This window comes from Epargyreus clarus, unplaced genomic scaffold, assembly GCF_041222505.1.
Source record: "Epargyreus clarus isolate Ecla_fem2 unplaced genomic scaffold, WU_Ecla_fem_2.2 ptg000026l, whole genome shotgun sequence".
Taxonomy (NCBI): domain Eukaryota; kingdom Metazoa; phylum Arthropoda; class Insecta; order Lepidoptera; family Hesperiidae; genus Epargyreus; species Epargyreus clarus.
Window position 1 is genome coordinate 9,630,141 of NW_027332233.1, and position 26,544 is coordinate 9,656,684.

The 26,544-nt window shown below is 35.2% G+C and overlaps 4 protein-coding genes across 5 annotated transcripts in view; 3 read left to right on the forward strand and 1 right to left on the reverse strand.

Annotated features, from left to right (window-relative positions):
* Window positions 1-10,981, forward strand: part of ChiR1 (chitinase-related protein 1) — a 28,751-nt gene extending 17,770 nt beyond the window's left edge. Inside the window, exons 35-52 of the mRNA XM_073087840.1 lie at window positions 197-475; window positions 649-861; window positions 977-1,176; window positions 1,267-1,587; window positions 1,776-1,909; window positions 2,098-2,309; window positions 2,417-2,552; window positions 2,773-2,915; window positions 3,174-3,359; window positions 3,510-3,801; window positions 4,150-4,262; window positions 4,514-4,648; window positions 5,581-5,714; window positions 6,077-6,210; window positions 6,554-6,765; window positions 7,159-7,428; window positions 8,644-8,823; window positions 10,084-10,981. Coding sequence (XP_072943941.1) covers window positions 197-475; window positions 649-861; window positions 977-1,176; window positions 1,267-1,587; window positions 1,776-1,909; window positions 2,098-2,309; window positions 2,417-2,552; window positions 2,773-2,915; window positions 3,174-3,359; window positions 3,510-3,801; window positions 4,150-4,262; window positions 4,514-4,648; window positions 5,581-5,714; window positions 6,077-6,210; window positions 6,554-6,765; window positions 7,159-7,428; window positions 8,644-8,823; window positions 10,084-10,359 — 3,570 coding nt within the window. The 3' untranslated portion in view covers window positions 10,360-10,981. The remainder of the gene's footprint in view (window positions 1-196; window positions 476-648; window positions 862-976; window positions 1,177-1,266; window positions 1,588-1,775; window positions 1,910-2,097; window positions 2,310-2,416; window positions 2,553-2,772; window positions 2,916-3,173; window positions 3,360-3,509; window positions 3,802-4,149; window positions 4,263-4,513; window positions 4,649-5,580; window positions 5,715-6,076; window positions 6,211-6,553; window positions 6,766-7,158; window positions 7,429-8,643; window positions 8,824-10,083) is intronic.
* A 659-nt stretch (window positions 10,982-11,640) lies between these two features.
* On the forward strand, window positions 11,641-15,128 carry LOC140753322 (serine hydrolase-like protein). The gene is made up of 3 exons (XM_073087851.1): window positions 11,641-12,115; window positions 12,530-12,740; window positions 12,923-15,128. Exons 1-3 carry the CDS (start codon window positions 11,999-12,001, stop codon window positions 13,606-13,608), a joined length of 1,014 nt encoding a protein of 337 aa, XP_072943952.1. The 5' UTR covers window positions 11,641-11,998; the 3' UTR covers window positions 13,609-15,128.
* Window positions 15,107-18,220, reverse strand: LOC140753324 (tRNA methyltransferase 10 homolog A). 2 transcript variants are annotated; one of them, XM_073087852.1, is made up of 4 exons: window positions 17,537-18,220; window positions 17,022-17,168; window positions 15,905-16,010; window positions 15,107-15,343 (listed from the first exon to the last, which is right to left on the reverse strand). In XM_073087852.1, the coding sequence occupies exons 1-4, from the start codon at window positions 18,047-18,049 to the stop codon at window positions 15,195-15,197; spliced, it is 915 nt and encodes a 304-aa protein (XP_072943953.1). In that variant the 5' UTR covers window positions 18,050-18,220; the 3' UTR covers window positions 15,107-15,194. The 2 variants fall into 2 exon arrangements, with proteins under 2 accessions (XP_072943953.1, XP_072943954.1); XM_073087853.1 differs by lacking the exon at window positions 17,022-17,168.
* A 2,336-nt stretch (window positions 18,221-20,556) lies between these two features.
* LOC140753072 (argininosuccinate lyase) lies at window positions 20,557-26,530 on the forward strand. The gene is made up of 11 exons (XM_073087447.1): window positions 20,557-20,628; window positions 21,016-21,213; window positions 21,498-21,722; window positions 21,873-21,973; window positions 22,111-22,304; window positions 22,384-22,727; window positions 23,227-23,414; window positions 23,702-23,859; window positions 24,968-25,039; window positions 25,268-25,434; window positions 26,315-26,530. The coding sequence occupies exons 1-11, from the start codon at window positions 20,557-20,559 to the stop codon at window positions 26,486-26,488; spliced, it is 1,893 nt and encodes a 630-aa protein (XP_072943548.1). The 3' UTR covers window positions 26,489-26,530.
* Window positions 26,531-26,544: the final 14 nt, after the last annotated feature.

Sequence of the window (26,544 nt, forward strand, 5' to 3'; positions counted from 1 at the left end):
GACTGGCTTAACTTTTCAAACGGTCTTGTAATCGGTGAAGTTATGCCTCAGAGACAGTGACCAGAATAATGTATATCGTAATTGTAATATGTGCAAATTATATTATACATAACTGAGGTATACCCATATACTACCTACTGGAAAAATGCCATCTACTCGTATGTTAATATATTTAACAATTATCTCTTTATTCCAGGTGGATTGCTCTAAGGGCCCTGATTCTGACAAAGAGGGCTTTGCTGACCTTGTCCGTGAGTTATCAGTAATCCTCAAACCGAAGGGATTGTTGTTGTCCGCCGCAGTATCTCCCAGTAAACAGGTCATAGACGCGGGTTACGATGTGCCAATTCTGGCACGGCATTTAGACTGGATAGCGGTAATGACTTATGACTATCATGGCCAATGGGATATGAAGACTGGACATGTTGCTCCGTTGTACTATCATCCTGAAGATGATTATACATACTTCAATGCTGTAAGTAAATTTGACAAACGTTTTTTACATTTAAATGGATAGATTAAATAGATAATGGAATGCATTAGCCGTTCTGCTTATTTTCAATATATACCTCCTAGGCAAAGATGTTCCATCTATGTAGGTATTCAAGAATTCTTTCTTTTTTCTTACATTATGTTATTGTTACACAGAACTACACAATGCATTACTGGATGGAGAAGGGTGCTCCGGCCTCAAAACTCATTATGGGTATCCCACTATATGGTCAAACGTTTACTCTTGGGTCACGATGGGGCTCTCAATCATACAGCGCCAGGAATAAAGTAGGCCTGAATATGCCTGCCATATCTGGTGGAGACGCTGGGGAATACACAAGGGCTAATGGTTTCCTGGCTTACTACGAGGTAAACAGTTTGGAAGATTTTATATACTACAAAATAAGGATACTTTTAAATTAGCCAAAATGTTACATTATATTATTTCCATAAAACTTTTAAAACTTTGTGTCTTCTATTGCAGATTTGTGAACGCGTAAAAGAACGTAATTGGCTGGTGGTGAAAGATCCTTTACAACGCATGGGTCCGTTTGCCTTCAAGGGCAATCAATGGGTATCATTTGATGATGTTGAAATAATAAAGAAGAAAGTTAATTTCATCAAGTCATTGAACTTGGCCGGTGGAATGGTATGGGCGCTCGATCTCGATGACTTTAAGAATAGGTAAATATGAATAGTACATTGTTGGAAATGGTTATTGTAGGCACACATTTAAACTTCTCATATATATAATATATTAACATTATTTTATAGGTGTAATGAAGGAAAATATCCGCTAATGAACGCAATCAAGAACACCTTCTTAGACCGCGCGGTTACGCAAATCGACACCAACAATCAACCACCAGTAGTACAACATCCGAATGATATAGATGATGAATATGAAGACATTGCTGTGAGACCTGGTCATTCGAAGCCTTCTCAGCAACCTACTACTAGACCTACTTCTAGGCCTACTACAAGGCCGACCACGGCTTCACGCCCAACAACTACAACTGAAAGTCCTGTGCTAGCTGACCCTACCGAAGAACGTTTCAAAGTTGTTTGTTATTATACCAACTGGGCTTGGTACAGGTACGTTGGTATATTATTTTTTTATACTATATACTCTGGTAATAACGTAACCTCTTGCATTCATAAATTATCATTACGATAGTCCTGATATTGATGAGTAAGATCAAGGTAAACACATCAAACTAAGCTATAACTAAGGCGCCAAATGTATTACTTTTAAAACAATCTCTTCAACCCTTACCTTTCAGACCAGGATCTGGCAAGTATACTCCAGAAGACATCGACCCATCACTTTGCACGCACATCGTGTATGCCTTCGCCGTTCTAGACGGTAACAAATTAGTGTTGAAGCCTCACGATAACTTCCTCGACGTTGAAAACAGTAAGTATTTTTAACATCATTGCTAAACCATACACAAAAATGATACCTCATGTTATTTATGATTTGTTTTATGTTTTCAACTAGATCATAAATTCACGCAACTACATTGAAACACAAAATAATAATTTAAATATAAACCATAAATAAGCATTCAAATATTTTAAAAGCTTTTTTCTGTTTTTCATTAGAATTCTACGAGAAAGTGGTTGCCCTAAAGAGTCGCGGGGTGAAGGTTCTATTAGGTTTGGGTGGCTGGAACGACTCTGCAGGCGACAAGTATTCACGACTTGTAAACAACCCGGGTGCTAGGAGGAAATTTATCGTCCACGCTATGGACGTCATCAAGAATTATGAGTTTGATGGACTAGACCTTGACTGGGAATACCCAAGATGTTGGCAAGTAAGTAATACTTTATTTCCGTAATAGTGAGTCATATTATATTTACTACTAGATATTAGATATTCCCCATTCCCTAAGATTCCCTAGATAAATTGTATTTTTTGTAGGTGGAATGCGAAAAGGGTCCAAGCACAGATAAGCAAGGATTTGCGGATCTTGTAAAAGAACTGCATGCGGCATTCGCTCCTCGAGGTCTTCTGTTATCTGCTGCTGTTTCTGCAAGCAAACGAGTAATAGATCTTGGTAAATATACATATACATTTATTTAAAAGACTTTTTGATAGAAGTAAAAAAATCTTGAACATATTATTTATTAAAATGATGTAAATGCAATTGAAACTTAAAAAAAATACCAGTGTACGAACAGAGAACACTAATTGAAACTTTTATCCAGGACTGAATAACATCAAGCATTTAAACTAGTTATGTTTGTTAACATTATTCTCTATTGATATGTTTTCAGCTTATGATGTACCAGTACTCTCTAAGAATCTGAATTGGATCGCATTAATGACCTATGATTATCACGGCCAGTGGGACCAGAAGACCGGTCACGTCGCTCCCATGTATGCTAGTGATATGGATGACGACAGCACCCTCAATGTGGTAAGTTATCAGAATGGTTAATATAAATATTAATCCTAATATGATCTAAAATAGTGTGAATTTAAATATTCCGCGACACTAATAGATACTCAAAAGGTGACAAGTTTATGAAGTTATTAGATCCGCACTAAGCCGCATCATAGTCAACCATCATGGTTGGTATGGTCTACTCTTCTTATTCAGTTCATACTGCAGCAGCAGTGGGACAGATATATTTTAATGACGTATTTAAGTCATTAACTTGGCCATTTATTTCAGAATTTCACTGTGAATTACTGGATCAACAAGGGTGCTTCCAGGCATAAGCTTATAATGGGCGTGCCTTTCTATGGACAATCATATTCCTTGATGGATAATGTCGGCAGCGGACTAGGCGTTCCAACGTATGCGGGTGGAGACGCTGGCGATGAAACCAGGGCACGAGGATTCTTAGCTTTCTATGAGGTAATCTTAATTCCAGATAGTATTCATCATGATCGTTCAGCAACAAGTAGTTTTCACATTTGCAAGAAAATAAGAATAATCTTTTATCGAATTCGACATTAAATATTCAGTAGTAAATAAGTGTACTTAAATCTAATTATGTACATACAGATCTGCGAGCGTACCAGATCACAAGGCTGGAAAGTGTATAAAGACCCCGGCGGCCGGATAGGACCCTACGCCACGAACAACGATCAATGGGTTTCCTATGATGACGACAACATGGTGCGCCACAAGGCTGAATATGTTCGTGCCATGGACTTGGGCGGCAGCATGGTGTGGGCTCTCGACCTCGACGACTTCACTGGAGAACATTGTGGATGTGGAAGATATCCTCTGCTGACCAACATCAACCACGTTCTACGTGATAAGGAGGCGCCACCAACGTGTTCGCTTGAAGAAAGTGAGTAGACAACAACCCTTGCCGGCTTTTCATAACTTATTAGCTTTTCTCACCGTGTAGGTGCATGCTTGTAGCATATGGATTATTTTCAGTACATCCTGAATTAAAGTTTCCAGTTATGTACTTAAGTTTCTAAGCACACTTATTGTAACAGTTATTCTGATATATTACACCTTTATTTTCATTTACATTTTCTGTTAGATATCATGCGTTTGTCTATTAACTCTCTTGCGATTTCAAAGTCCATACTTTATCATTCCTTCAACATCTTTAGTTATTTCTTTGATAAATATACAATTTAAGTATCCACAAAACTAAATTTAACATAGGTATGTATTTATTTAACAGTTCAAAGTCCGCCAGCAATTTCTGAAGTTGAAGATTCCAACTCTCCGCCAGAACAGGAACCAGAAGACAAACCCACAAACGTTTTAGGCGATACTGGCGATACAGAAAATGACGTAAGTATATACCACATACGAGTATATTATTCTGGCTAGACTCCCGAAGATATAATCCCCTTAGAACCAACAGTAACTGCGACACAAAAGAAAATTACTTTTCATGACCGTTTCATTTATTTTCAGTTGTGTACCTACCTGTCCAACATTCATTTCAATAATTTTCATAGATTAAAAAATAAAATCCTCCTAAATTAAACATTTACTTCATGATAAGTACCCATTTACACATTTTTAATTTTTTTAATCAGGGTTCTTCGCTTGACGGAAAATCATGTTCAGGCACTGCTTTCCGGGAAGACGAATCCGATTGCAGGAAATACTATTTATGTATCAACGGACAATACATAGAGCTCATGTGCCCATCCTCGCTTTATTGGAATAAGGTAAGATTGTGATTTGTAACTTATACGGTTTCATTACTTTGATTTTGATTGAGATTACGACATCTCATATTGAGATAATGTACCCAAGTATTTATTTATTCGTCCTTGAAATAGGTAACTTTTTATAAGTAGCAGTTTTAAAATCAGCTTTAACCTTATTTATTATCCATAATAATCCTTATTAAAAGATCAATACCTAAATATCAGTATAATATTAATTATTAGACGACAGCTATTTAGTGTTTATAAGTAAATCTAATAAAAACAGCAAGTACTCTAAAAAGTATAAATAGCATTTATCATTTAAAACCTCGCTACCATCTGTCGATGATAAAGGATTCAAAGATCAAACTTCAATTTTTCGGATATCTTCTTATCGTAATCAGACATATCTATCGGTGAAATATTTATAGATAACTGTAGTAATATAATAGAAACTAGATAAAAAAGGAGGAAGTATCGTGATGTTGATGATAGCGTACATGATGATGATGATACATAAATAAATTTAATTGTCATTATAGAATTAATGTTTCATAATATTCATATATTATATTTACTTTTCAAGATATTTAATATTATTTTAAATATCATTAAAATAAAACAAATAAAAACGTTGAATATGTCGTTCCTATATTTATATTTCCTGTAGCTTTTAATGGATCTCACCGATAACTAAAGAAAACCAGGAACATAATATATTTTAACCCCTCTATTCTAATACAGATTGGTCGAGTTGCTCTTTTCTAAAAATACTCGTAGGTACTCATTTCCTATCTTATTACTGTACGTTTACGTTCTTGTTGCTACTTGCGTACTTTATTTACTCATTCTTGCGTTTCTTCACCTATTATTTACACATCACATATAGTAGAATGATAAATAGGTATTTATTATTTTATCGGAGAGTTATAACTATTTTCCTCGTGCAGAATCATTGCGACGTACCGGAAAAGTCGCGATGCAAGGGCAAAGCCAGCTTGAGAATATCAACGAATGAGACTACGGAAGTTGTTAAGGAGAAACCGATTGTGGCTTGTTACTTCACGAACTGGGCGTACTACAGGTAAATTAATACAAATCTCTCTTAGATGAACAAAGATGTTTCAAAAGTTCTTCCATGGCGTCTGAAGATAAAAACTTTTAGAAGAGTTGACGCAAGTTTTGTTAACGTTAACTTTATCCACATCAGTGGTCACAAATTACATAAACTTATGAGCTTACTCTAGCTATCTAACCAACGAATTTCCTATGACTACATGTCACATACCTATAAAGGTCCATGAATTGCATTGAATATAAATTAATGGAAGAACTAGTAACAGAACTGAAATAAGACTGATAGGATATGAGGAAAAGAAGAACTAAGTAATTGACGTATCTCTAGATATTCCAGAGTATGTTTCTTTAATATTATACTGTTTTTAGGCCTAACAACGGCAGTTTCGGGCCAGAACAAGTGGACCCCACATTGTGTACCCACATCATTTACGCGTGGGCCCGCCTCGACAACAAAACTTACAAGGTCGTACCTGGAAACCCCGAACTGGACATTGCTAACGGTATTGTCATCCATAAATTATTTGTAATGTTAAATTCACTTCCAAAGGTTTGCTAATATTGATAATGAATAACTATTTTCTTTATTTAAATTATGTTTGAGTTTCTTACTGATTGTTAAATCATTTATTAATTGTTTCTCGTGTGAACAACGAAACTAATTTTTGCATGCAGAATGCATTTTCCGTTAGTTTGTGTAAATTATGCATAAGTTTTGCACTGAAATATTTACCTTATTTTAAATGTTGCTTTAACCGTCAGAAAATGGCTTCTATTTATGTAAATCATTATTTTATATATTCTCAATTTAATAATAGACACTCATTTATTTATTTTAATGCCTAGATTTCTACGGTAAAACAACGGAATACAAAGTGAAGGGTGTCAAAGTTATACTCGGAGTGGGTGGTGTGGAAGATTCTGAAGACAAGAAATGGAGCGAAATGGTTTCCAGCGCTGAGAATAGGAGGACTTTCGTGCGCTCCGTCCAGAAGTTCCTCCGCAGGTGGAACTTCGATGGAGTGCAAATTGCTTGGCAATATCCTGTTTGTAAACAAGTGAGTATTATCAACCTCATGCTGTTACTGAACAGATTGATGATGATGATTGGTCACATCTGCTGCAGGTCTTCTTAACGCCCGTTATTTATAATTAGTTTTTTCCAATTTTTGCCTACAAAAGATCGAATTTTAATAATTACTATTAGACAAAGATTATTAAATTTTGATCTTTGACAAGCAAAACATTGGATGTATTGCTTATTAATTAAATAAACGGGTGTGAATCCGATCTGCGATTATTGCCATATGTAGAAATTACTGATAGAGAACCCCAATAAAAATATATTTTAAAGATAAAAATACTACTTACCAATTAATTTGGAAACAATAAAGTTTATGTAGTCGGTATTTTCTTTTCACGGTATAAAAATGGATCATTATTATTTTCAGGCTCCGTGCAATATTGAAGACATATCCGAAAAGGACAATTTCAGCGCTTTGTTAGCGAAACTAGCGAAAACGTTACGACGCCACGATCTGGAGGTGTCGGCCATGGTGTCCTCGAGTCCTGAAGTGGCTGCAATAGCTTATGACCCTGAAATATTGATAGCCACTTTAGATTGGATGGCCATTGCCGCTAATGATTATTATGGAATACCAAGCACGCGAACGTCTTATCTGTTACCTCTAGAAACTAATGACAAATATGAAAATAACCTTGTAAGTATTATTTGACTTGCATTTGATACAACTTTTTTGTGGTATTTGGCTTTATATTGATTTAAGTATAATTCAGGCTGGCTTTATATTGATTTAAGTATATTGATTTAAGTATAATTCTACACACCTTTGCTGTGTAGAACATAAATTTGTGTTTTGTAATCACAAACATATTAAAATTATTTTTGATTGGTACTTAATATTTATGAACAAATGTAATTTTATGTGGGAGCTGAATGTATGACTAATGCAATAATTTTGAAGAACAAAAAGTACCATTACGTACACACTTATATTAAAAAAAAAAACTGAAATAGGTAGGTAATTTGGAGCCGCGCATTTGAGTTGGTCAGTTTATTGAACTCAGCGTCTCCATTTTCCTGATTTTATCGTAAACGCAGTAGTCCATAAACATTTCTACCGATTGCAAAAGTAGCCTTTTAAAGTTTTGCTGCTTCCTACTTTACTTTAAATTTGAAATAGTTTGAATAATCTCATTAACTCTTTTGCCCGGTCATTATTCCAACATAACATGGTTTCACACGATTGATTATAAGAAAACTTGGCCATGTCAAACATTAAACTCGTATTAAAGGTGAAATCTACCTACTTAAACTAGTTTTAGCCTAATAAACGATATTCGGCATACTTATTATCGGCTACCGACCTCAGGTAGGACTCTAGTCTTATCTGTGGTAGATTAAGGATCTTTAATCGATCGCACATTAGAGAGAGAGCGAGAGACCCGAGAAAGGTGGGCGGCAGTGGCATCTCACCGTCAGGTTGTGGTGGTGTTCATTTACCACTTCAAAATTTAAATAAATCTAAATTCGTCCGTAGCTACAAAATAAAAAAGAAACACACTTTTGGCGTTGTTTTGTCGTAGCTCATTCATATTTTTCATAATATAGCAGACAAGCATGCACTCCACCTGATGGTAAGTGGCTACTGCCCATGGACATCGGTAATCAACCCCAGATAGGATTAGATATTCCTACCTGAGGTCGGCCACAGATGCGCCGCTACCCCGGAGGACTAAGCTGGAACGCCTCGGAAAAGTATGTCTCGCTTACCACACCCTTCAAAACGGAACACAGCAGCGCCTAACACTGCTGTTATTGGGCAGAAATAGGTGTGTCGGTGGTGCCGCCGGAGTCCAACCACAAAGGGTTCTACCACCTTCAATATTCATATTAACATGTGTAATACTTCCAGATAAAGATCCTAGCGTACTGGTCGCGCGTGGTGCCGGCGCGGCAGCTGGTGCTGGGCGCGGCGGCGTACGGGCGCGCGCACGCGCTGCGCGGGGGGGCCGCCGCGCCGCCCGCGCCCGCCGCGGGGCCCGGCGCGCCCGGCACGCGCACCGCCGTGCCCGGCTTCCTCGCGTACTACGAGGTAACAATAGAAATAGTAATACAGCGGGCCTAGACAAAATAATTTGCCGCAAGCGCTAACGCCAAACATCATTATCATCATGCAACAACCCATTACTGTGCCACTGCTGGGCACGGGTCTCCTCTCATGATGAGAAGGATTAGGCCATAGTCCACCGCGCTGGCCAAGTGCGTATTGGTAGACTTCACATACCTTTGAGATTTTTTTTTATGAATCTCTCAGGTTTCCTCACGATGTTTTCCTTCACCGTTTAGTAAGTGATAATTAATTTCTAATACGCACGTAACTTAGAAAAATCAAAGGTGCGTGCCTGAGATTTGAACCTCTGACCCCTCGATCGAGAGACCGAGTTTCTACACCACTAGGCTATCACTGCTTTTGCTATCACTACTTCACTATAACGCCAAACGCTGACTTACAAATGTATGGGAATGACATACGCTGCGGAACGATGACGTCACATCACGCTACTAAGTTCGCAGACAATGTTTTACATGTATCGGCACGCTAAAGCTAACGCACGAAATGTTTCCGTAGCTTGACGTCTTGTGGATAAAAAGGTAGACAAGTTATTTTTGTTTTTAACACACGCTACGGCCAGTTTTGGTCACGTTAACGTCACTCTCCGTAGCGTTAATAAGGAAAGCGCCGCTAACTTTTGCTACGAGTATTTTTTTGTAAAATAAGTTGCTATTTGAAGGGTCCAGATAAATAGTCTCGAAAATAAATATAAGAATGTCACCGATAGATACAAGTCTGTAGTCACAGAGCTCTAGCAATACCCTTGTTTATAACGGATAAAACGAATCCTATCTGGAGTTGACTATAGATGTCCATTTGCTACATCTCAGGAGTTGTCACTTATGATCAAGTGTATGGCATTCTCGTTGGCTACTTGAATAATATTAAAATAACATAGCAGAAACTGAAAGAGTTTACCTCAAACCACCCCCAATTACTTATGTAGAGAAAGCCATGCTTACAACTATAGCAATTTTTGATTCGTCTACACAAATACTGTTACAAAGAAATTATGAAAGTAAATAGGCAAATTCTATGGAAATCAAGATCGTAATTGGCATAGTGTACACTATATGTACTAAGTCCACCTAATATTAAATGGTTACAACAATGTGGAGCATCCTCCAGCACGCTGCTCTAATACGGAATTGCGAAGCAATTCATAAGGACAAATTATAAAGTAATTATAGCGTGTTAGATAAGTGTATCCATTCACGTTATCATTTGTTCTTAACCTAGATTTGCGGAAACGTGAAGGCGAACGGCTGGCGGGAAGTATCAAATGCAGAAGGCACATACGCGGTCCACGGATCACAATGGACGTCTTACTTGAAGCCCGTGGAAGTGTTCAGGGTTGTAGCGTCAGCATCACAAGCTGGATTTAGAGGTGCTGCCTTATGGGCTCTTGACTTGGATGACTGGAGAGGAAGTTGTTCGTGCCAGCCCTGGCCACTGCTTACAGCTTTACGTCAGGGAATATTCGAATCCACTATTCCGCCTTCACTTTGCTCTTAACACTTTTTTGAACTGATCTAAATTTTACCTCATGTTAGAGAGACGTTACCTCCGAAGTCTAACGGATTTCCTTTGCGGGTTACACATGTAACATATGTGCAATGTTTTTATTAAAAAAACTCACTATTTTTAAGTATAGAGTAATGTAAATGCAGATACAAAACGACAAGGAATTTCTTAACTAATACTTTAAATGTCTTACGAGTTACGACGCGTTCCAGAACAAATAATAGGTACTCAATTTAATTAAGTGCTTAGATTTCGTTTTTAGTATAAGATTAGGTATGGAATGTGAGTAAACATCTTGTGATATTTTGTACATTTTTTCCTATTCTACTCTTATGTACGGTCCAATCCAATGATACTAAGTTGTATATTGCAATGGACAATTATTTGGTTAGTTACTGTAGATGTCCATGATGGTACGGTAAGTAATACCTATCATTTTAGTCGAACGAGTTACTCATTTGTAATAATACAAAAAAAACTTCTTTACAACTTTACCTATATGGAATAATTTCATTTTTAGTTTAAATTTTATTTTTGTATTTTTATTTTTGTAAATAATTATAAGAAAACAGTGAAAATGAAGTTCTGAAAATAAATGAACTTGACTGTGTAATGTGTTTTATTTATCGACTTTTTGTAATAAAAATACTTTATATACACGCTTTACATTTTATATCCTTAACAAAGTAAATGGTAACGGGGTTGGGTGAACGCTTCTTGTCAGGTCATTATGACGATGCAAGTTTATAATCAAGACTCACGTTATATTGCTATATACCTACGCTATTGCGACTTTACCCTAAGGGCACAAGGGGCCCGTGTCCCAGGCCCCCAACATAAAGTGGTCTCAATGATGGCTTCGTAGAAATTTCATTGGAAATAACCAGCTCCATCTTTACCTCAACCTCATGTGGACCCAGATTTAACCTACTGACATATTAATATGATATTAATCGTTATTAAATTAATTTTTTATATCATAACTTATAACTAACTACAACGTAATTGGGGTTTAATATGTAACATGTGATAATAGTATATGTTTTTTTATAAATGGAGCCATAAACGATCGTGTGCCTAAGGACCCGACTTAGCCTAAAACGGCCCTTAAATACTTGTTATATTATTCTTAATGACAGATAACACAGGTATAGGCCTAATTAAAGTTAACTAAATAGGTACATCAATTACTTAAATATTTACAAAGACATTGAGTTCAAAGTCCGCTATTGATGATGATGTAATATTTACCTACATTGATACATTCCCGCACATGTGTGTTGGCAGTATAGGTACTTATTTATATACTTCGACTAAACCATGACTAACTAAAAGATTTAGTGTTCATTACAGACACGAAAATCTTGCATCTAATCCTAAACATGACGAAGCAGCTGTAACTGTAGTAAATATGTATTTAGCTTTATACAGCGACGCACGCCCTTGAATCGACTATTCCGCGTCGAGGCGCTGTTTTGTTAGGTTATCTATGTCAGTACTCAGCTGTTTGTGAGTTATAGACTAAAATGTGCTCGTTTCCTATTATTTCAGAATAAACATAATGTTTCGTAATAGTATTTTTTAACGTGAATTTCATTTAGACTGGTCTCAACATTTGTTGTGTTTCAATATGGCGAAAAGATTATTTTCTCGGTTAACAATAAACTCTAATAACCTACCTCTAAGGTCTACAATTAAACGTGTTGAAAATGTTCGTATAAGTGCAGTACACACTGAAGCTACAGAGGTAAGTTCGAATTATTTTCTAATTCTATTTATTATAGTCACTTGCTGTAATTAATATTTGTATTCAAAAAAATATGTTTAAGTTTTATTAATACATGTTAATTCCAGTAATTTCAGACACCTATTTACAATAATAATAATATGTAATTGCACTTAGATACATAATAATATACTTACTTAATTATTAATAAATAAATTACATACCGCTATAAACAACTGTAAATATAATTTTATATTTATTTTTAGTTAAGAAAAAAATTCTACACTATAATATATAATAAATAACTAGGTACCTAAGTACCTATTAATAATATAATAATGAATGGAGATTTTTGTCTTATTATGTGGACTTATGTATGTGGATATCTAAAAACTCCAATTATATCATATCGATATATTTTCCTACATATTCCAGATCCCGGTAAAAGAAATACAGATTCCCGTTAAATGGGGTCACGTCTCAGCCAAATTATGGGGCCACGAGAATGAAGAGCCTATCCTGGCCTTACACGGATGGCAGGATAACGCTGGAACCTGGGATCCACTTGCTTCAATTTTAGCCAAAAAACGACCCATCTTAGCTATTGACTTTCCTGGTCACGGTTTATCTTCGTGGATCCCACCAGGTCTCTTTAATTACAAATTATTTTTGTTCATATAAGCTTTTATCTCTAAATATACCCTTAAGAGGACAAATTTTCAAAATCTCAGTCTCAATTTATTTAGTCAATATTTAATCTCTTGACTTTTAAAAATTTAACAACCAGATCTTTTCTTCAATTTCGATTACATAATGTTTCTTTTACAGGTATGCAATATTATCCGTGGGATTTGCCGCGCTTGATACTGTACATAAAAGATTACTTTAAATGGAACAAAGTGTCGCTTTTAAGCCATTCCATGGGATCGATAGCGAGCTTACGGTTCGCTAGTATATTTCCTGAATACATCGATTTTTACATCGCAGTCGACAGCCTGGTTGCTGACGACTACGACTTAAATCAAGTTGTCGGAAACATGCCAAAAATTTTACGAAAAATACAAGTCATTCACTCAAGAATGGAGGAGGAACCGCCGTCGTACACACTCGAAGAATTGGCCAAGAAATGGCATCTTGGCACCACAAAGTCGGTATCGTTAGAAAGCGTTCACCACCTAATTACACGAGGAGTGAAGGAGTCTAAACTCAATCCTGGGAAGTATTACTTTTCAAGAGATTCCAGACTGAAGACGATCTTATTTAATCCTGAAAGTAAAAAGTTTGTAGAGGCGCTAGTGAGAAGGTTGAAATGTCCCACGTTGTATATAAAAGCGATTGATTCTCCCTACGCATCAGATCAATTTTCTGTCGAAATGCGAGAAATAATTGAGAAAAATAATGAACAGTTTGAGTGTCACTTCGTTCCGGGAACACACCACGTACATCTTAACGATGGAGATAAAATAGCGCCTCTAATTATTAACTTTTTACAAAAATATAAATTCATAAATTAGAACAATTTAAAATTTTAAAACCGGTTCGACTCCTGAGACGCCATCGCCACACCTTTTTCAGTTTGAATGAGCGGAACTTATTCCTCTGTAACTCTATCTTAGTAGAGACACTTGTACGAAGCAATTCAGCATGGTCTTCAGGGGTAGCATAACGTCTGTGGCCGACCACAGGTAGCACTAATTCTATCTGGTAGTTGATTTTTTTAAATATCCATGGACGAAAGCTACTTACCATTATGTACCACGTGTATTTTTCTTGTAGGTGTAATAAGTATTAATTTAAATTGTAATTATTGCATTTCTTCAGTTACCTGTAACTAGATATTGAATTATTTCTAATGACCTAAGTTTATGGTCTAAAATTAAAGCTTAAAAAATTAAAGAAGTTAATTATTCCACCCACATAAGTTATTAATGAAATGTGTATTATACATATAATAACTAAGCAACAAAGTTGCAAATTTATAGTACAAAGGTAGAGTAAATACATAAATGATTATGTGTTAATATTAACAATTTTTACCAAAATACCAAAGGCACTAATTTTCATATTATTAAAATGGTTATTTTATTATTGTAATTTAGAGAATATTATATCCTTTTCTTTTAATATTATGACATAAATAAATTTGATGATGTGACTTTTTCTTATATAAGCTTGCTAAAATTAATCTATAGGCTGTATTAATTGCTTAAAATGTTGCAATAATTAAGAAACCTTTATCATCATAATTATTTTTAAAGTCATTGTCATACTGTAATATGATTAAATACTTAATGTTAGCATAATTATTAATTAAATGAAATTTCTAGAGGATTGTCGGCGAATAAATTTTAATAATTGATGTTTTAAAATTACAATAAGTATAAGAATAAGTAAATAAATATTTTGTAGTTAAAACCAAAACGACACTATATTACCTATTTATATAGTAATTTGTAAAATAAGTCAGCAAAAAAAGTCGTCAAAATTTCCCAACCCTGTTACTTAACAGTAGAATGATGATGAACTTTTTTATGACAATGTTCTTCCTAAAAGAACTTATCAATTCAAATTTTCCTAAGGGCGCAAAATTCAAATCTATCCAGGTGCGCCCATGACTACCTACGACGCTGGGTATGGCACACACGAGACACGACTCAGAAAATTCTAGTTTAATTACATATCCGAAATAAACGATTATTATTATTATTTTGCGTTTATAAGTATTTATTTCGGCGTATTTATTTAATAATTGTACTATTAGAATATATGAGATGCCAAGTGTTATGGCAATATATTTAATAAGTATACATAAATTTATCCTAAAAGAACACAACCATAAATTTTTGCCAGTATTGGTACGAAAGCAATTATTTTGTTAATTTATTAAATGAAATTGTCCTAGTCATATAACAATTAAACAATAAATGTGTTTCAAATAACATACCGGTACATCACTGTTTGATTACAAATTGATATCATTTGAAATTAAAAAGGGAATTAAAAACAATTAAGTATTGATTCGCACTTGTTTTTATTAATAAATATTGTTACAACTTTACTTACATTATTACCTTAACAATTTCATTGTAAGGATGTGAAGTTATGTTGTAACATCACTCTGGTAAGACATATCTAAGCTTGAGCTTGACGCATCGTCATTGACTTTGGCACCTTTACGCTCTGGTAACACTTTCATGAGAACTTCCTGCCAGGGCATCTTTTCAGCCACTCTGAGCACAATTTCGAAAACTGAAAACAAAATAACAGCGTTCATCATAATTTCGAGGACCAGAATTAGAAGACTTAATACACCTTAGATTACTTTGAAAAAAAGAGGTGCAGGCCTGAGATTCGAACCTCGGACTGCCAATTGAGATTCAAACTATGCTATCACTATGCTATCGCTATGCTATCAGGAAGTGAGTGAGTAGTAGGGACTACATTTGTTTACCACAGCAGTAATGTTACCGCAGCAAATAATAAAAATTGCTGGCATATAATGTTCACTCTTTTATACACTCTAAATTGATTATTTGGTGCCATTCCACAATATAACTATTAGGGAGTGATGGCACTTATCAATAACAATATGTGAGAATTATTACTATTTTCCTAGCAAATGAAAAGTGTTCTTTACTACATCTATACATGCAACTATATCGATATGTAGTATGTCTCTTCTGTATTATATTAGAAGACACCACAATGTCTGTTGATGTACTTAAGAAATAGTGCTGTGACAGTAGAACTGATACAATAACTCCCTTGATAAAAATACATTATAATAAATAATAATATTCCAAGTCTTACCATGGTCAATAGTTAGTACTTTTCTTGTTTTCATATTAATATATTTGCCTAATGGCAACTGAGCATGTCTTATACCTTGTTCCTCTGCGACTTTAAGACATAATCCCTGAAATGTTTAAGACTTTATTATATTTTTATAGTGTCCAAAGGCGACCAAAGCTTTGGTGTCGGCCACCTTCAGACAAAAATATCTCATTTGGCTATGGCCAAACTTATATAGCTAAAGATTCTAGCCAATGATGATGTCCCTACACAAGAATATCTTCACAGACTACAGAGTCTGTATGCAAGGTCGCATTGGTACCTCACCTCTTGATGTGCTGCCATGTGTTGTATAATTTACACTAATTGGAAATATTGTCATTATTAACAAGTTGCAAGGTATTTTTAATTATCTCTACAAGTTGTTTAAGAACAGTCAACAGAAATTTCTTTTAAAGGTTTTTAAAATTATTATATTATTTATTTTTAGCCAAATTGGACCTGAATTTCTTAAGGTTTTTAAACTTTCGTCCTTGGCTAAAGGTTGTGGCAGAAACCAACTACCTGCCTACGGTTTTGAATTCGGTCAAGAATCAACCTTCAGGCACTAGTAATAATAAATGAGTATTAAATATACAATAACTTGAATCCCAAATATGTTTTATTTAATATGTAACTTTAGTACTCAAGTAAGTACTATACATATTTTTTTACAGTAGATTATGATATTTTAGAATGCAAAAAACATAATACTTTATTTAAGTTTACTAAATTGCCCATTGTTTTTTATAATTCACACGCCACATTAATTAAATGCAAACTGCAAACAACACAATCCATATTTTTTATAATTGAAAAATAAAATTATATTTATTTTTATTAGAGACAAATTAAACTTACAAAGTTTAATACAGTTTTATACAAAAAAAAAATGTATGGATAATCAGTCTCATCAGAGTACTTGAGGGATATACAATCTCTATAGGTGACTAGAGATGACTATGGTACTACTATGGCATGATGAGGCATTAAATTGGTAACACTTATTAATTCATCATATTATACCTTCATCAATGATGTAATGATGTGAAAAAAAGGAATGAATAACTCACAAATTTTCCTAAATTCAAATTACCTTATGTTGATTGTGATCCACTAATCCACCAATAATATAAAATGTGTTGTCTTCAAAAGTTTCAATTATATTGTCTGACTCACTTGTTAAATAGACAAGCTGATCTTTTGTGAAGATATTTAAATAAGACTCTTCATGGTATACTACCTTAAAAATAAATAATATACATTAAGAACTATTCAATGATGTTGTATTAAGTAAATAAATAAATATTGCCAAAACGAAGCATAATGAAAGGTGGTAGAATTAGTATGGTTAAACTAAGTCTGTACCCCCACCACAGCTATTTGTAGCAGAAGTAATTCTCACATTTTGGAGTAAGAGTGTGGATGCTAGCGGACATGTACAAGGCATATGTTAGTTTTCAGGAATTGCAACGCATCTGAGATCAGCTTCAGATAGTCTCCTTACAATAAAGAGTTGATTGTCTTGGAGTTGGAGATGTGCGTGGACAGCAGAGACCACTCACCATGTAACGGACAGCTGACTGTAACCTAATATAATAAATAACTCACATCCCAATTTTCATAACCATTGTGCCTGGATATTATTTGCTTCGATTTCTTTCCGAAGCTCGTTATATGAAACTGTAAGGGTTGTTCCGATCTCCTGTTTACCGAATAACACCTTAATATTTGTTTTATCATTTTACACAAATCTTTTTCTATCATGAGGTCATCAAAACTGAGATCCAAGATTACACCCATATTTCTTTTAGGTTTCTCCTCCTGCTGTTTCTTTAGGGTTTTTCTGCTAATCCCTAGATCCAAGTTGGCGGCACGTTTTTCATGGATGCGCGTTTTTGCGCGCGCTCTTTCCTTCGCTCGCTTTAGCACCTTATTTTTCTCCCACCTGACCTTTTTCAACCATTTCCGCATTTGGTTCTTTGTGAACGGTCTTGGAAGTTCTTTACCATCGCTATCCTTCAAGCCAGGATCAGTAGTGACATCAAATAAGGTATAATGATGAAAATTTACTTCACAAGTTTTTTCGGTCACCCCTTCGTCGTCAGTGTTAGAATCCTCCATTTCTTTTTATAAGTGTTATAGTTAAAGTGTAAAAGTATTTATTTCACGATATTAAAATAATTAATGTTTCGTTAAACAAGCGTAGGTAGCGTAGTTTGGTTAGTTACACATACACGAGTGTGAATAAAAATTACTATAATTGGTGTATTTAAAAGTGCATCACTAGCTTATCTTAATTCAAAATACGAATAGCTTCAACGTCTTATTTGGATTTTTTAATTCAATATTTTATAATTTTCTGTTTACACAATTTACACATTCTTTCCAAGTTGTATTGTAATAAGTTGTCAGATTTGACAATATTGACAACGTGACATAAATCAGAGTGTCAGGCATTATTTTTAATTATTTCATTGCCATTAATCAAAGAATATAGTAACCTATATAGGAAGCCATTAATTTCCTATTTACATTTTTGGCCTTTTCATTATTTTATATTTAATTTTTGTGATAAAAAATGTTAAAATAAAATTAAAGATTAAATCTACGTCCTACATTTATTATAATCTACATATTATCATAGATTAGTAAAGATTACTCATCATCATCATCATCATCAACCCATTACTGTCCCACTGCTGGGCACGGGTCTCCTCTCAGAATGAGAAGGATTAGGCCATAGTCCACCGCGCTGGCCAAGTGCGTATTGGTAGACTTCACATACCTTTAAGATTTTTTATAAATCTCTCAGGTATGCAGGTTTCCTCACGATGTTTTCCTTCACCGTTTAAGCAAGTGATAATTAATTTCTAATACGCACATAAATTTGAAAATCAGAGGTGCGTGCCTGGGATTTGAACCTCGGACCCCTCGATCGAGAGGCCGCGTTTCTTAACCACTAGGCTATCACTGCTGCTTACAAGATTACTCACTCCTAACTAAACTCGTAAAAAAGTTTTGCCACGTCTCCGTGCTAAAATATCCCTAAAATATTTGAAATAATTATTTATTTATTATGTAAATTCATGTAAACTACGCAGTATTAGTTATTTATTCGTAAATTTTCTCTAAAAATGTTTTAATTTGTCAAGAATTCAAAAAAAGAACTTACGATAATAAGCCATTTGTGGCTTCATTCAATTTCAAGGCGGCGAAGTATCTTTACTAATCTATGCATATTATAAATAATTTTGCATAAACGATACTTGAACACTGGAGTTTTTCTTTTACTTGCTATTAAATAAGTATGTACAGTCCGCTCTGAATATATAAATTAATCGTGTCGGCATAGCAAATTGTATGACTACACCTGCTCGCAACAACTTCATAGCGGACGAGCAGTTTAGCGTTTACAAGTAGATTGTAGGTAGGTATGCACATAAATAATATAATTATGAGATTTTAGTTTTTTTAACCTTAGCTCAACCTTTTACAAGATAACACATTATATACAAATATACCCATTATCGCACGCGACTCTGCGTGCGTTCGTTATTTATTTTACGTAGAACGCTACTTTCCGAAAGAAATTTAGTATAATAATTTAACTCTTTACTAACTTAATATGGGAGAAATTAAATATACGTTTAAATAATAAGAATTTCGCAGAACCGTTATAATAATATCTTAAAATATGCCCAAACTTAATCATAACTGTGTATAAATTACAATAAAATTTAGTTATAAAATGATTAATTAAATTTAACACAATCGGACTACATTTAATTAATATAACCTATGGATGCTGCATAATCTTAGGAAAAATGATAAGAATTGATAATTATTACACATCAAAATATAAATGAGTACCTAATAGCTAAAGACAGAAAATCATCGTCTCGCGCGAGAGACAAGTGTACTTAGTTTGATTACCTCCTAAAAATTTTTGTATTTATAATGGTAAGTAATTTAAAATATACGTAGCTAGGTAGCATAAATATAATACGACTTACAAAATAATCATTTTGCAAGTTAAGTATAATATAAAATAATTTTAATATTATGAACTTGTAAAAATAAGTTACGTGTCAACATCAGAAATTTACGTAGCATGAAACGGTTTACCTAGGGATTAGTACTCTACCTCTACGTTAAGAATTCACTGCATACGTAATATTATATTATGTATGCTAATATCAACCGTAACCGCCTGGCTACAGCCAACAGCGGCGCGGCGAGCGGAGCGGTGAGCGTCGAGCGTAAAACAAATATATGACAACGTATGAAGTTGGCCACATCTACGAGCAACGCGGCGGGCAGTGCGGCGAGTGGCGCGGGTTGAGTCGAGCGGACGAAACAAATGCTGCGCAGCGGCGGAATCGGTGGACGTTAAGTTAAAATGTATGGATACGGAACAATTTTATCAGTACCTTGCTCTCGTATATTACTTGCTCTCGTATATTAAAAAAATATCAGGATAGTTACTGTATTCATAATAAAGAGTGTGAAATTCGACAAAATAATATCTTGAGCTAAGAACGCACTCGTTTCAAAGCAAAGGCGACATTTTTTAAATTTAAAACGTCCTAAATACGTCCTCCGCCGTCGTCGTCGTGTCGAGCTATGGCATGCCGCCGCTTGCCTCTCCGCTCGCCGCACCGCTCGCCGCTCAGCTCGCCGCGCCGCTCGCCGCACCGCCCGTAGCTGTGGCCGGCACGTTAAGATTCCATTATGGTGCCTAAGGCTGCTAGACTTCATACACTGACGATGATTATTCGAGATCCCCAATATCTAAAACACATTTTCTACTAGAGCTGTTTAACTACGCCTACTACTACAATCTTGACCAACAATCCTAAAGTTTAAATGAACTACTAGGTAGGTAGGTACATTTTAATGACGTGTCTTTCTTTTAAAAGATACGAAATATTTTAACTAAAACCTTTTCAGTCTTTGCGGCTGATAAACAGTAAGTTAATATAAACAAAAATTTATTGATACCTACTTATTATCAGTAGCTACGTGAATATTGTATATATTCGAAATATCTTAATTTCAAGTCGCCTAACCCATTATAATATTTTTAGGATAATTACAAGCTATGGGGTGGATGTTTTGAAGAAGAACCTTCTGATGTGTTGCGACGGCTGAACGATTCACTGGGCGTGGATGTTCGTCTGTACCGCGAGGATATCCGAGGCAGCAAAGCCTGGGCTCAAGAGCTGCACCGCAGCGGCCATCTGTCTGACACCGACAACCAAGCTATACAAACAGGCCTCGAAAAGGTATGTGTCGGTAATTTTTGTAATAAGTATCCATACATTATAACTTGGACAAGGAGTTTCGAAGTCTATTAACTTAACCCTAATAAATACTCATTCTTGTGAGAAAATATTGAACACTGGATTATTATAACTGCTCCATGAATATGGTGTTATTTGCAGACGGGTTTCAGGTAACTGATGAAATGATATTTATCGGAAATAAACATTAAAATAACTTACCTACACTAAACTACCTAACTTATATAAACGGCAATTTCTTATTCAGCTGTAATAAACTGATTTAGGTTGAAAAGGACATAGAAGAGGAGTTGTCTCATAAGACTCGTCTCTGCGATCCAGAAGAAGACATTCACTCTGTGGTGGAGCGACGACTGTACAAATATGCAGGGGATGCTGCCCTGCGCCTACACACCGCTCGGAGCCGCAACGATCAGACCGTCACCGACGCCAAGCTCTGGATGATATCTGCATTCCAGAAACTACAAGACGAAATTCTACGACTCATTAACGTAAGTATTTTTAATATAACCAAATAATATATCGACTAAATACGAAGGATGTTCATTCTATACCAAAGAAACGCAAATGTGCATTTTACGTTAACGTGTGTATTTTTTTTTTTTGTAAATATTTATCTACATAATCTTCTTTTGATTCAGGTCATAACTACAAGAGCAGAAACAGAAATAGATGTCATAATACCTGGATATACACATTTACAGAGAGCTCAGCCAATACGTTGGAGTCACTTTCTATTGAGGTACAAATTAATTTTGTTTGTTTCCTTTATATAATTTCACCATAATTATGTACAATTCATAATGATTACCTACGAAATAACCACCGAAACTAACCACTAAAGCAACGAAATAGCAATGATGTAACCAATGTTTTCAGCTATGCCTGGATGCTACGCGATGATGTGTTACGTCTACAAGAGCAAAAAAATCGTCTATCGCTTTGCCCTCTGGGTAGTGGAGCCTTAGCAGGTTGTGCGATAACTATCGACAGAGAGAGATTAGCTCACAGCCTTGGATTTAATGGAGTCACTCCAAATTCCATGTTTGGGGTTGGCTCTAGAGACTACATAGGTATGGTACATAGGCACATAAAATAATAACTAGGTGTACTATTTAACATGAAAAAATAACAATCTAAGTATGTTTTTAGTGGAATTCCTGAACTGGGCTTCGCTGTGCGGCTTGCATCTAAGCAGATTATCAGAAGACCTCATAATCTACAGCTCACAAGAGTTCGGTTTCATCCAATTCTCGGATCAATTTTCAACCGGCTCGAGTTTAATGCCTCATAAACGCAACCCGGATGGCTTGGAACTCGTCCGTGGAGCCGGTGGTTTGCTACTTGGAGACGCGTTCACATTTAGCTGCATTTTAAAAGGGTTGCCGAGCACTTACAATAAGGACTTGCAATCAGACAAGGAAATTCTCTTCAGATCTTACGACAAGTTGATCGATTGCCTGAAAGTTACAAATGGAACTATGAAGACTATGATGGTTAGTATTTACTTCGTACGTTATCATTAATTAATATATTTTTAAACATACCGATTATAGCATTAGGTATTGCGACATATTTACCCTGTTGCAGTAATTATTGCGCAATTTTATTTAAATTTTCAAGGTTTGGCATGTATCCAGAATTTACTGGAAAAGTTGTTACTAGCTACTAGTTATTAAAAGTAAGACCTACATCGGTGATATTTAAACAAATTGGCAAGAAACAAATGAATTCCTAAAGGAAATGATTTTACATACCTACCAACCAGCCTGTGACCTCTAAGTGGTATTCAAATTGGGACTACTGACTAAAAGCCGATGGGCTTAAAGCGTGGCGAGCTTGATTATAAGAACTAATTACAACCTTCGTAATTTACAATCTATTTCGCAAAGTAATACTAGACAATAATTTTTACATTAACGGTTTATTTATCTATTTCGTTCTTGTATATACAAAACGATCAAAAACAATTTATTCTCAACTAAATACTTTTAGGTAAACGCTGAAAAAGGAACGAGTCTACTCGATACGGGTATGCTAGCTACCGATTTAGCATACGCGCTGGTGCGGCGCGGAGTGCCCTTCCGTCGCGCACACCACTTCGTGGGAGCCGCGCTGAAGCGAGCCCTAACCCTCGGAGTCGATCTACAACACATGCCACATGAGGAATATCTGGCTATATGGTTAGCTTTATTATTATAATGAATGGTTTGTGAAACTATGGAATGATCTATTATTCTGTTAAAAAAAGCGAAGTCAAAGTTGTGGAAAATATATTAAGTTCTACTAGTGTCTTAATTGGACCCCACTCAAAAATTAGACACGCGCCGTGCCGTGAGAGGTCAGGGACTCAATCTTATTCCGATGGGGAAATTGGGAATCCCTGCTCTAGAATTAGAAATTTCATTCCTATAATTCCTGATAGGACTTACAATAGGAATAGATTGAAGTTTATCACTATTGTCCCCAGCCCAGAGTTTGGACGGGAAGAGGACATTCAGAAAGTGTTCTCATGGGAAGCAAGCGTGGAGCAGTACACGACAGTGGGAGGCACCTCCCGCGCAGCTGTTCAGCACCAAATCGACCTGCTTAGGGCATGGCTCCAGGATTATCCACTCACTTGCAATTAAGCAGTTCATATCGAGTTTTACTTAAGCTGTAATCCAAATTTAAAGAAGCGATTTTCCTAATTCATATATTGTTTTTTTTTTGGTATATAATAATTGTTACCACTAGAGACTGTATAAATAAAATGTTGGACAATAATCTCGATACACAAAGTTTAAATTTATTATAAAACCTCAAATTATAAACCAATAGAGATACCTATATACCTGCCTCGTGTAAAATCATCTTGTGATAAGAAATTTTAATATTTCATTCATTCATATTTTGCTAAATGCACGTGGGTGGTATAAGTGGTGGCGGCTTCGTTTGTACACGCCCTCGCAGAATTGTAACTAAACGCCACTCTACCAGGTTATGAAATTGGAAAAACCTTTACAGGATAAGCTTCAACAAATTTCGTAATGTAATTAATGATAAGATACGTCTGATTGTATTTAAATTAAAAGGATAACGTCAAAGAAACATCAAGAATACTCCTGGACCTAATTTTATTTTGCCGTTATTAAGCTACTTACAAAAGTCCCATAGAAAAAAAAACATAAGTAGTAAAAACTTTTGAATAGATTCAGTAAAACTAAATTAGTACCGCTTACAGTTTATAACATATTTTTGTAGGTTTGTTGTTATCGTGTAATTAGATGGTTCTGCGTGACGCTGCTATTTTCCGCCCAAAACTTTGTACAGAAGAACGTGCGACAGCACACGGTATCTTTTCAACCCTTATCTTTTCCGCCCACCACATGAAACAGTATTTGTACGTGCGATCGAGCCACCATCATTCACTCCACTCTAGGCCAGACACCAAAGCTGCTGGTGCAACAGCAATTGTTCCGTGATTATTTTAGTTCAATTATTTACTTTCGCGTAAGTATTATGTATTTTATTTATGTAGACCACAAATTTTAATAATTTATCAAGAAATAAATTTGAATCTCTTTGCTATTTTAGCCGACTTTGGAGGGTATTTTTTGAGTTTTGGGAGGGTACGGCCAAAGGCGTCTATATATATTTCATTCTTCGACGTGCTCTATAACAAACTATTTGATGGATTTTAAAATATAAGGTGTCGTTGGATTCGTTTAAGATCTGAGTTGTGCTGTGTCCTTAGGCCAAGTCTCCGGTGTTATATGCGACATAGTTCATGCTAATATAAACGTTTTGAAATATATTATACGCATAGGTAAGCTCACGAAACAGTTAAAGTAAACTAGACGCAAGAGCATAAATTCTTTAATTGTTTCGAAATGAATGTAGCGTATGCGCTACAGCTAATAAAAGGACATTATTTTAATTGCAATTCGCCTTTTTAAATAATTTCTTTAGCAATATTTGGCAAAAAATTACATAATTTTGCACTAACAAAAAAGCCGTAACGTACTTAACATTACATAATTTTTTATTACATCAGAAATTGCAATATCGTTTTTCAGGATGATTGCAGAAATAAAAACCATGGCATTATTGGCAGCCTGCATTTTGATACCTGCAGTTCTGTCGCAGTATAACAATCCTATCGAAATTGCATCAGGTATCGCGGACACGGATCAATCACACTTGCGATATATCAGTAATGAGGTAATTGTAACTTTTTGAATTAAAAACTTCTTTAGGCGTTGTGCATTTTTGTGATGGAAAATTCTGATCAAAAATTCGTAAGACTGTCATGTTTGTGTACAATAGCGCAATAAATGAATATTGTATTTTACCACAGAAATGATAGTGCGTTTGTAGTGATAATTAAAGCAATTCCTGTAAAATTATTCCCTAACCATTCCAAAATATCAAAAATGCATAACGTTTATGAATATGAAAACTTGAATAAGTTTTCACTTCTGCCGGCGCTCCCAGAGTGCAACCCGTTGATTTTTTATCATAAAGATTACAGAAGTAACACCCAAGACTGCAGTAAGTGGCAACACATCAACAGGTATAGGTGGACAATAGCGATGCTAACGTATTTCTAGTGATAATTATATCTGACCGCCCAGAATATCTTATTAGAAACTATAATTAATTTTTAGTTAGTTAACTATAGTTATGTTTTACGTACTGAATTACTAAATTTACGACTATAAGTTATTATAAATTAAATAACCTGTTCCCTTTGGAAAGTCGCTTCTAAATATTAATGCTCCGCCGTATATGCTTAGCTTTTCCATTATGGTTCGTAGAATTTCAAATGATAACACTGGTGTTATCTGCAGCAAATAACAAGCTTAATACTTATATCCAAAAGTAAGCACCATTTATTTTCTATAATCCGGATTACCGTAATGTAAAATCGATTTATTTGTTATACCTATTTTTTCTTTCATCATGGTACGGTGAACCCTTATAAGATAACGCTTGTATGCTGTAATAAAAGCAAAAAAATATTAACTGTTTATATCTATTTTTGGCGCTTTTACGTTACGGCGTTTACTTAATTCTTATTATGAAATTAATTTCTTTTTAGGACATTGGATACATGAAAAACCTAATCGATGCGTATAGGAATTACCGGAGACTCGCTACAGACTTCGAAGTCCCACATGACCAGGACACAAAGTACCAGGTGTGGAAACGCAACGCAGACATCATCAACACACTGCTCGGCATCCCCAGGCGCATGTTGATAGTTGGCCGTTAAAGAAAGAATTCTACTGACCATTCGTTTAGCAAAATTAAAATTGTAGCCTACCAGAT

Coding starts and splice junctions, on each gene's coding strand:
- LOC140753072 (XM_073087447.1), top strand. CDS start 20,557: ATGCCGCCGCTTGCCTCTCCGCTCGCCGCACCGCTCGCCGCTCAGCTC. Junction 21,974..22,110: donor TGGAGTCACTTTCTATTGAG/GTACAAATTAAT, acceptor CAATGTTTTCAG/CTATGCCTGGATGCTACGCG. Junction 25,435..26,314: donor TGCGATATATCAGTAATGAG/GTAATTGTAACT, acceptor ATTTCTTTTTAG/GACATTGGATACATGAAAAA.
- LOC140753322 (XM_073087851.1), top strand. CDS start 11,999: ATGGCGAAAAGATTATTTTCTCGGTTAACAATAAACTCTAATAACCTA. Junction 12,116..12,529: donor TACACACTGAAGCTACAGAG/GTAAGTTCGAAT, acceptor TACATATTCCAG/ATCCCGGTAAAAGAAATACA. Junction 12,741..12,922: donor ATCTTCGTGGATCCCACCAG/GTCTCTTTAATT, acceptor TTTCTTTTACAG/GTATGCAATATTATCCGTGG.
- LOC140753324 (XM_073087852.1), bottom strand. CDS start 18,049: ATGGAGGATTCTAACACTGACGACGAAGGGGTGACCGAAAAAACTTGT. Junction 17,169..17,536: donor ATGGTTATGAAAATTGGGAT/GTGAGTTATTTA, acceptor TTTATTTTTAAG/GTAGTATACCATGAAGAGTC. Junction 16,011..17,021: donor TGGATCACAATCAACATAAG/GTAATTTGAATT, acceptor TAAACATTTCAG/GGATTATGTCTTAAAGTCGC.